Raw genomic sequence first — 10,756 nt, 5'->3', positions numbered from 1 at the left:
TGTGTTTTACTTTACTGGAAAACCCAGTAAGACTGTTCCAATTAACCTGAAACAAGTTATCCCAAATTACCAAACTGTGAATTTAAGACATGTATTCACATGTTTTTCACATGTGATTATGAGTCATCTTTAACCCAACCCTAACTATGATACATTTATTACAATGTATAATGACATCAAGGAAAGATTATATAAAACTCTGTACTTTTTTTTTTTTAAGTCTGTACTTCACTACAGCCTTAGAAGCACTCTGCAGAAGGACTTTTGTCTGAAACTTTCTGTTTCAGTGGAAATTGTGTGTACTAGTAACTAGTAACTGCAGTTACTTCCTGAATTATGGATATATACAGTCAAGGGAAAAAGAAAGTGCACCCTACTTAAATTATATGTTTTTATATTTAATTCAGGGCCAAAATAACAATTGTGTGGTCCTCACCATCTTCTATAAACAAACAAATAACCTCAGGTGACTACAAAAAAACAAAATGTAGTCATTTGTATCCCAAGAAGTAAACCAACATTCAGAAACAAGGCGTGGAAAAATAAGTACACCCTTCCTACTTCCACAATCATTAAGAGAGTGGAAGTAGTTCATAGTTATCAACAAGTGTGGCCTTTATCACTCTGAGGTTCTGGAGTACTTAGCATGTGCCTACATCATGCCAAGGAAGTAAATGTAGTTGCTCATCAATCTGGGAAGGGTTATGAGGCCATCTACAAACAATTTGAAATTCACCATTCTACAGTGACCAGGGTTGTTTACAAATGGAGAGCCTTCAAGACAGTTGCCAATCTTCCCATGAGTGGGTGTCCATCGTCTGCTCTCAAACCCAAACTGCAGAAGTTTAGTTAAGTAACAAAATACTATTTATTTATTTTAAATATATATATATATATATAAAGAGAGAGAGAGAGAATTTGGAAAATACTGAAGGCCACGTTATTGTTGTAAGAAATAATGAATAGGCCAACATCTTTATACTCTGCTGTGTTTATATATTATTACAATATCAACAATGAATTTGGAGAAGATTCTGAATCAAGTGAAGCTTGATTTATTGATGCCACAAATAGGTATTCTACACACAAAAAAATTATTGAGGATGAAAGGTCTAAATCAATGAAAATATTGTATGTGTCCCAAATTATCAATCGTGTCACTGAAAATGGTTTTCAGTCAGTTTTAACAAAAGTGCCTCTTTGCCGTATTACTGTATTATATAAACGTTTTCCCTTAACGTGTAGATAGTCAAAACTTTGATGCTTTTTTAAATGCGCCATATTTTTTGTGTTTTTAATGGTAACAAAGCTTCGAGAAGGTGGACATTTGAAAGCAGTCCCAATAAATCTGATCTCGTCCCATGGGCATTTAATACTGTGGACTTCAAATCATCACAATAAGGGTCTATTTAACTTTAAACTCATTTAATATTCAGTTAATCCAACTGTGCAAAGTATTTGCTCAGGAATCTTGGTGTTAATGTTTCACTTAGACCTGGGAGCTGAGTGAGCAGATCAGTGAGCAGATGAGTGATCAGATCAGTGATCAGATGAACAGATAAATAAACAAGTGACTCTGTGGTTTGGTCAGTGACGGGTTAAACGAGCTGAAAAGTGAAAGTAAAACGTCGCAGTGCTCAGTCCCTTGTGTTCTTCACATGGTCCGGGAGGAGGATCAAGCACAGCAGACCGAAAACACGCATAGGGTCAGCGTAAAAAAGGGCGCCGTGGGAATTTCCAGATCTTTTATTATTATTATTATTTCGCGTAGTGGGGCTTTACAAGAGAGGGTCGTAGGAGGGACATTTTTAAGTCACATGCCAGACGGATATGACCACTTGACTGAGCACCGAGAGCCGTGGCGCGGTCTGACGCAGGCGCTGACATTATCATCGAAAGCCTAATTGAGAGAGGTGCGTAAACGTTTCTTTCGTTTCTCGACCCTGATTATGTTTTCCCCCGCAAGTGTCGATCTGTTTAGCGCCGACACGCCTTATTTCAGTTTTTGGTAGAACTTTCAAGCTTTTAGTGGACGTTGGAGATTCATTTGCAGTGTTTTCTGCCTTATTTTATATATAAAGCAATGCTTTCTCATTTGCGCTTTTTTTCTCGCACATGTGCACTTCACTGCGCAACGCATCTGCTTTTCATCACACTTTAGTATATAATACTAGAGCCGTGGCTGCGTTTCACTTTAGTGGTTTGCCTTTTTACTTGTTGAACAGAAACGCTGAAGTTATCCTGAGTACTTATTTTGGCCTTTACTTTCGTCATGCACCATATATACAATGGGAAGAGTAGGACATTTTTGTAAACAGTAGGTTATAACCTTTGCTTTTCAGCAGACACTCCTTGGACAACATCAAGGATTAAAGCAGCCTGCATTAAGCTCAGTGAAAAGGCCTTACCAGGACGTGTCTGTGTCAGGTAAATTCTGGAGACTGGTGTGCAAATAAACTGCTAATCTGCTGGAAAATATAGCTACAGGTTGAATGTATGTGATTTTTTTTAAACTTTGAGATCAGTGCTTGACCTGACTACACAGGAAGAAGAGATTCTCACTTTACATAGCAAAAAAGCCTAGTGCTGAATTCACACCAACAGTTTTTACACTTAAATTTCTTATATATGTCAAATAGGACACACCTCAACAGATCAGTGTTGGAAATTTGGCTGTGTAGAAATGGGAAAGATTCTTCATGGGATTTGGCATATAATGGCATATAACATAGAACACTTTTCTGGCAGCTTTTTTTTAATTTAATCATTGCTGTTTAAAGAAGGTTAATATGTTGAGGAAAAACATCTGGATTTGATTTACTGTCCTTGGAAATGTATTAGCACTAGCTCTGCTGTCACATGGAGGACAACTAGGTCATTGTCCTGGGCATGTAAAATAGATATATCTGATTGTATTGTGTTAGCCTAAAACAACTTTAATGGCTACAGCAAGAACATCTAGTACAAAAAGAATTGCATGACTGATTTTCTTCTGTTTATTTATTTTTTGTTACACTTAGGCTACGTGCATGTACATGTACGTGCATAACAATTGCTAACCCTGTGTCTCTTCAATTTAACTTGAATTTGAAAGCAGCTGTGCAGACATTAAATGACAGAAATGTGTGAGGACAGTGCTGATGCCTTTGCCTGATCTTCTATCTACTTAGAAGGCTGGAAAAGTTTGGAGACATTTGCAGCTTGAAGTTTGAAACAGTCTGCACCCGGGTTTCACTTGAGTACGGATATTAGAGCTTCAACAGAAGTATGGTCCGGTTTGAGGCTTGGCTTCTTCTGGTTCTTCTGGGTAAGTGGGGCCCTTGCAGGGCCTTATGCATTTTTTTTATTAGGGAAAATACATTGGAAGGGGTCATAAGTCACGCTAACCTAAAATAATGTATTTTGGGAACATCTGTTTCACATTTCACATTGCAGAGATCTGCACCATTTTATCTCAGTGTTGGAAGTTCTGTCTCTGTCATCTGAAAGACATCAAAATTGGATAGCTGTAAGGGATGGCTTGGAGTTTTCTGGGAGCTGCTTGTGACAATTAAATGTTGATGGAATGAAAAATGAGAAGATTGAGCACTTCCTGAGCAATCACAAGCGGCAGGTTAACTCAGATGTAGTTTGTTACAAAGAGAAACCTCATATTACTGATGAAAGATAGTGATGCGGAACAGAGGTGTTAGTCATCTCGTGGTTTTGACAGCTATACTGCTGCTACTGTATGTGTCGATGTGCATGCTGTGTCATTTAGTCAAGTCTTGGGTTATAATCCTGCTTAAGATATTTTTTGATCTCACCACTTCCTGTACTGAATTAAAAGGAAGGGCAATCAGAAGGTGCAAAAGAATGCAAACTGATGGGGGTCGAGTTCAGTAAGATACAGCTGTGAAATATGTGACTGGGACCCTGTGCCCAAATATATTCCTGTAACCATTTGAAATGTGATGTCTGAACTATGGCTCAGCCGAAGAGCAGGCTGACAGACGTCTCTGTGTCTGTGTCGTTCTCTCTTAGCCTTGAGTTATGCAGTCACAATCACTTAGTTTCAACTATAAAAACCTCTCTAGTACAATAGGCACATGACATAATCTGCATCTACATTAAACCTACAATCCCGCTGCTCCCAGTGGGATTCTAACCCCGTAACTTTCTGGAAACCCGGTGCTGTATACCACTGTCCAATTTCACAGTGAATTACAGTTTAGCAATGTTGAAGAGGTAATTGTATTGTGGCTGCTTATGGCTTGTATGCATTCATTCGTTGTTTCATTTATTTCTGGAATTGTTTGCTTTACTGAAGGGAGGAGATGAAATACATACACAAGTGCTTTTGAGGAAAAAAATATTTTGGTCATTTATTTTTAGTCTGTACAATGTATAAAAATGTATTTAGCAAGCGCATGCACTATGCTGAAAGAGTGCAATCATTTTTCTTTGTAAAACCAACAGTGGTTTGAGGTTATGATTTTGACATGGTGAGACAGCTCCTTCCTTTCACACTTTATCTTTCATTTGCTGTGACAACAGTCACTGGGCCTTTAAAGGGATATTACACCAGAATTTCATGTTTCAGCTTTACGGCCCTGATCTGAAGTCAGAGTGAACTGGCAACCTTCTTTCTCTTTCGCATGCAGTCTCTCTCCGGTGTTTTATTGAAACTGATCTATCAAAACAAACATATTTTCATAAACTTATATTGCAGAAAAAAGTAATAAAAAACAACTCAGAAAATAAGTAATATGATCCACCAGTGTGGTTGTGGTTGCTTTGTTTGGCAGGAAGCAATTGTGGTATATAAAAGGTATGCCTACAAGAGGTGCTCTTAATTCCAAGGCCTTAACAGTGATGCTGGTAAAGTGCCAAAACCATAGAAATGGTTAAATAATGATCTAGGGAGGTTTTACAGATGTTTTATGTGTGTGCCAGTCAGGAGGCACATTTCCACATGCTACTCATTTCTAGCATAAAGTAAAGAATGTGTATCATTATTCTGGGTACAGGAGCACTTACTTCATTCCACTGTGTTCTTATAATGCTTGAATCTCTCTCTCTTTCTCTTGTTTTCCCTCTAGGTCTGATGTGGGCGTTACCAGTCTGGATGAGCTTTCCATCTCCATCTCCCATCTCTAAAAACTCTCCACTCTGCACATCTCTCGAAACGCTGAAGGATCAGCTCAATTCATCATTAAGGAGGCGATATTTGGTAAAGTAATACTTTTAAAATGCCGGTGTTCGTGAATTACGAAGAGAGCAGTACTGTATCGTAGGGATTTTGTGAATGAGTCAGTTTGGCTAATCTTGCTTCTCTTATTTTACATGTTGTATAGAAGAATTTCAGATTCCACGAAAGTTGCAAGTAAAATATAACACTATTTACATGTTTTCCAATTTTATATTTTCAGAAACATAACTTTCCTATTAACTACACCATTCATGTGCGTTATGAAGAGGTCTTCAGGCTGAAGAATATCAGTAAACTGGTGAGCAACTGTCCCTAAACTTTGACTCACTGGATTGCTATGGCTTAATCCAACACTTTCCACAACTTCCTCCCTTTCTCACACTCACTTTGATACTTGTTTCTCTTTAGTCACTGATGTCACCGTTTCCTCTTGATATTATATCCTCATTGACCTATTCTAGCCTCATGTTATTTTATAGTTTCATGTTAGTTTTCATGGCTGTTCACCTTTTCTTTGCCAAATCACTTCCTATCTATCATTTGTTTCTCCTAGAAAAATGATTCTGAAAATGAGAAGCACCTCCAGGATTTGTGGGTCGATGTCACTGAGATAGGCATACAGAGGATTTTGAATGTGCTGCCGGAGAGACATCCAACACGCCATAAATACCTCGCAAACCTTGAGTCCCTCTTGAAAGCCATTCAGACAATCTGGGTGAAAACTGATGAGGTGAGGACAAAGGCTTCCACTGTGCGGTCCTCTACATAGCTGCCTGAAAGCGCATTCTTCATGTCACCCACCTCTGAGTCTCTCTGAGCTCATTTATCATGTGATGATATAAGGAAATCTGAGTTATAATTGGAGCGTTACGCTGAATTGATATAAACGATGTTAGAGAAAATGTTCATTTCAGATCCGATGCCTTTAAAAGCGTGAATTTCCCCAAAACAGTTGGATATGGATAATCTCACCTGGATGCTATTGATTTGTACATAAGAACTGAAAATTAATCCCAGGACTCTTATTCATAATATTCTCATACAGAGCATTTTTCCAACACACTTACTACTGTTTGACTTTAGAGTATACAGTTATGAAAGAGTAATGATTTATAATTACACCATTCTGTGTCACCCAGAAAAGGATGGGTTCCCTTGTGAGTCAGGTTCCTCTCTAGGTTTCTTCCTCATGTCCTCTCAGAGAGGTTTTCTTTGCTATTGCTACTGTCACCCCTGGCTTGGTCAGAAATCTAATCCTAGATCTGGATTTCTGTAAAGCTGCTTTGTGACAATTGTTAAAAGCGCTATAGAAATACAATCCAATAAAATTTTATTGATGGACATTGAAATTCTACATTTAACAATCTTTGAGGTTTTTTTAAATTCTTTTATTTTTTATAAGTGTTGGGGCATTGCTTACATAGTGAAACATTTCAAAAATGTCCAAGGCTGTTAATAATAGTTAATAAGAGTTACTAAGACCTGAATCAAATTTAGATTTCATACATTTGACATGAACTCAGGGTGAGTCTTAAACTTAAGTCATACTGAAGTCATGCTAAATTGAGTCATACTGATGATGATGTCTATGTGTTTGTGAAACAGAGTTATTATACAGAAAACATTGTCAACATTTTTGAACATTTGGGGATGAAAAACTATGAGGCACGGAAATCTGTCACACCTAAATCCTTACTCGACAACTGTTATCGGACCATGCACTGCCTATTCAAGGACTGCTTCTTAAGGAACAGCAGCCAAGATGACTGTAAGTGAACATTTGTGACCTTTAATTCTTCACACAGTAGATGAATTACATTGATCTTAATGGCAATTTTGTCATTGTGTAAATCCCTGCTAAACTGGTTTCACAGAAAAGTGAGAATGTTGTTGACTTCATGTCTTGGGTTTCAATTACAAATGCAGAAATTAAAGAAAATGGTAGTAGGAAAATCTTATAAGATTCTATTACGAGGTTGCTTGACCTTAGCAATGAAATCTTTCGGTATGCTGCATTTGTGTATTTCTATGTGAAGTATGTAATAAACATCTGCTGAGAAAAAAATGAGAAGGCACTTATGGAAAGAACATCTGGGGTTCATTAAGTCCTTATTGTTAAGCTCCAGTTGGTCAGTTTTTGCAACATGGTGGCATAAAACCACAGCTGACCATCATATCTGGCTAGGCACACAGTAAGTGGGAGCACATGCTAGCAGGACTGAGTCAAAGACACAGCTTTCATGACAAGTAAGATGGTGGTGTCTGGTCCTGCTGGCTTCCTGTCTTGGCGGTTCATGATTCACTACTGATTTATTCCCCATGGCAAGACGCACTGCAAGACATGACACACACACACACACTGACAAGTGTAATCTGAGGGCAACCACAGACAGTTAAACCGTGTAATTAGTGTTTGCATATGCATGTGCTTATAGTAGTTAATATATGAAATGAACTCATCAACACTGTTTCTCTTTGCCCCCATCAGACTGCGACACTCAGCACTGGAGAAAAGTGAAAGGAACACAGGGATGATAGAAGGTCACTTAAAGGAGGATTTTCTTCTGGGAAATGCGCAAAGGCCACAGGCACACAGTGTGTTTATTAGCGCTGTTGCTCACCAACATACAAGCCATCTATCCACACACACACACACACACACACACACACACACACACATATATATATATATATATATATATATATATATATATATATATATATATATAGCGAGAGAGAGAGAGATAAAAAGATAGATAAAATCCAATATGAGCTCAGAATTGTGTGTGGTGTTGATCATCTCATGGCTTTCCTTTTGCTATTGCAAAAGGATATTATATATATATCAATTTAATGGTGTTCTTAATTATGTCCTTGATCCTGTGCGCCATAAATACCAACAAGTCTATGTGTGTGTGTGTGTGTGTGTGTGTGCGCGCTGTGATCTTCTACAGGTAATAGAAGTGTGCATTGTATATATTGCTTGCAGATGTTTTGCTGACTGCTGGCTTAGTCAGCAAATTCCTGTTTCCTTTGCTTTGTGCTTTTATATAAACTATGTTCTCATAAATATTAAATATTACACGTCTTTCGTAATACTTTTTCAACGATGTCACTTGTTTTGTGCTTTTATATACGTGTTATTTATTTAGAGATCTCTACAGAATGTTCTAGTAAATATGTTGGAGAAAAAAAAAATAAAAAATCCTCTGGCGCCCCCATGTGGTCACGTGCATTTTTGTCCCCCGTGCAATTTTTTGTCACCTTGGTTCCATAGCGTTCGTGTGGGTGTTAATATTTATATAAATACACTTTGCGAGAAAACACTGACATATAAACCAGTTTGGTTTTAGTTGCTACAAGCTGGTAGAAAGGAAACCGTTTCTGAATTACAGCTGTTAATGCAACATCTTAGACCAGTTGTTTTAAGAAAATACCACAACAGCAAGGCCATTAGAACATCTCAAACATTATAACATGGTCGATTTAGTCAAGTATTAAGAAAATAACGTACCAGCTGATGAACACGGTCTGTTTTGGCAGCCGGTAACTGGACAGACCAAGCTGTTGTAGTGCATATCAGCATGGCTGTGATTTAGTGATGGGAAGTTCGGATCATTTTAATGACTCGGATCTTTGAATCTCGTTCAGCAAAATTAACGAATCTTTTTTTCGCGTCATTTCGTTCATTTCAGCAGAATATAATTAAAATGTTACATATTAAATTTCCCAACACATCTAGTACTTAATAAACTATGAAAAAAACTGTAGGCTAATGCAACCAAGGCTGAATTAAGAGAAACTGAAATAATTAATTAATAGCTTAGCACTAGGTCTTCAGGCTATGCAGTGTGTTAATTCACCTCACCTCAAGATCCGAGTCATTCTTTCTTTTGTCACATCACATTTGTGTCTGTTCCCCAGAAACAGAAATGATTAGTTCATCTGTCTTTGTGTTCGAGTTCTTTGGGTGACAGCTGCATAGACAATGCACCTTGCATTACCGGAAACGGGATGAACGAACGACTCGAACCCGAAGACTTGAGAGGTGAACTAATCATTTCTGTTTCCGGTAAATAAACTATTTGGAAGTTGTCGCGCATGCGCGATGAAAAATGAACGAATCACTCTCTGAGACAACTCGCTGTTCTGGACTCATATTAAAGATTTGTTCAAAATGATCGAATCGTTCATGAACGACACATCACTACTGTGATTCAGCCGCAGATAATCACAATTGTGCTGATATTCACTACAAGAGCATGATTGCGAGTGTGATCTTGCTTTTATACAACAGTTATAAACAAGTAACTGACATTTCAGACAAAGTATGCCAAATATTCTGTTTATTTTTGCTTCAACAAAAATAGTTCCCAAACAAACCACAGGTGGATAGAACGTTCCGCGTTGCCATGCCAACAAACTGACTGACAGCCCATAATAAGTGTACTGTAGTAACGGTTTCAGTGTAACGGATTATTGCTGGAATTGTTATTTTATGTAGTGAACACAGAAAAGTGGAAAGATATGAACAGTGAAATGTACCAGTGCTGTGGTACTAAACACTGTATAATCATGATGTCTGATGCCAGTCAGCCATGTCAGTTACTGGATAGCAGTTTCTTTTTTCTAGTAACTGTGGTATACCAGCATTATCACTCTCTGTAGTAGTGAATATGAGCAGAGCTGTGATTTCCTGCGGCTCTCCATGACTGTAGTGTGATAATGCTTAATCAAATCATAACAATGATGAATGTCCAAAGATATTGGCTTTCAAAAACTTTTTATAAACCAATTGTTTGCAGCGATAAACCACACCTGCTGTGAAAAAAAAAAATATTGGTCTGTCCAACTTAATGGTAGGGGTTCAAGAAGACGTTATTTTGTGCTATTTTGTTACAAATATCACTTACCTTCATCTAGGCACAATATACACTATAGTCATGTGAAAAAATAAGTACTCTCTATGGAAACTGTTTTTTAAATATTTTTTTATTACATATTTGGACAAGCAAACATCTGATCCGCTTTTAAACAGTGCCTATTAATAAAGGTGATACACTATCAAATGACACATAAAATTTACATTTTGTAATAACTGTCACACTTTAAATTTACAAAAAAACAGATCAGTCACATGGAAAAAGTAAGTACACCCCTACATTTATCACACCTTCAAATCCATAAAATTAGAATCAGGTGTTGAAGACTGGGTGTCAGTGACTAGAACCTGCTTAGGGAGTGCAGGTGGAACCGGTCTTATTTAAACCCCTCTCATATCTTGTGCCTGGTGTTCCCTTTTCTACTGAGGTGTGTGGTGTCATCATGCCAAGATCTAAAGAGCTCTATAAGGCCTTCAGATAAAAAGGTTCTGGATGCCTATGAGTCTGGCAAGGGATTTAAAAACATCTCCAATTTATTTGAAATACATCATTCTACTGTAAGAAAAATCGTCTACAAATGCCACAGATTTCAGACGACTGCCAATTTGTCCAGGACTGGCCACCCCAAAAACTTCAGCACAAGAGCAGACCATCTGGTGCAAAAAGAAGTCTCCAAGAACCC

General features: G+C 37.8%; 1 protein-coding gene and 1 long non-coding RNA gene across 5 annotated transcripts; one reads left to right on the top strand and one right to left on the bottom strand.

Moving 5' to 3' along the window:
* The first annotated feature begins 1,616 nt into the window (after positions 1-1,616).
* Positions 1,617-8,408, top strand: il34 (interleukin 34). 4 transcript variants are annotated; one of them, XM_053623023.1, is made up of 8 exons: positions 1,617-1,913; positions 2,346-2,427; positions 3,174-3,307; positions 5,082-5,212; positions 5,412-5,489; positions 5,745-5,921; positions 6,797-6,959; positions 7,680-8,408. In XM_053623023.1, the coding sequence occupies exons 3-8, from the start codon at positions 3,268-3,270 to the stop codon at positions 7,724-7,726; spliced, it is 636 nt and encodes a 211-aa protein (XP_053478998.1). In that variant the 5' UTR covers positions 1,617-1,913; positions 2,346-2,427; positions 3,174-3,267; the 3' UTR covers positions 7,727-8,408. The 4 variants fall into 4 exon arrangements, with proteins under 4 accessions (XP_053478998.1, XP_053478996.1, XP_053478997.1 ...); XM_053623021.1 differs by having other exon boundaries at positions 3,171-3,307; XM_053623022.1 differs by having other exon boundaries at positions 2,343-2,427; positions 3,171-3,307.
* LOC128606684 (uncharacterized) lies at positions 7,755-9,480 on the bottom strand. The gene is made up of 3 exons (XR_008385723.1): positions 9,060-9,480; positions 8,706-8,779; positions 7,755-7,827 (listed from the first exon to the last, which is right to left on the bottom strand). It is a non-coding gene; the product is annotated as an uncharacterized LOC128606684 (long non-coding RNA).
* Positions 9,481-10,756: the final 1,276 nt, after the last annotated feature.

The sequence above is a fragment of the Ictalurus furcatus genome, chromosome 4, assembly GCF_023375685.1.
Source record: "Ictalurus furcatus strain D&B chromosome 4, Billie_1.0, whole genome shotgun sequence".
NCBI lineage: Eukaryota > Metazoa > Chordata > Actinopteri > Siluriformes > Ictaluridae > Ictalurus > Ictalurus furcatus.
This window is presented reverse-complemented; position numbering and strand designations above follow the sequence as displayed.

Coding starts and splice junctions, on each gene's coding strand:
- il34 (XM_053623024.1), top strand. CDS start 3,268: ATGGTCCGGTTTGAGGCTTGGCTTCTTCTGGTTCTTCTGG. Junction 5,490..5,744: donor TGAAGAATATCAGTAAACTG/GTGAGCAACTGT, acceptor TGTTTCTCCTAG/AAAAATGATTCTGAAAATGA. Junction 6,960..7,679: donor GAACAGCAGCCAAGATGACT/GTAAGTGAACAT, acceptor TGCCCCCATCAG/ACTGCGACACTCAGCACTGG.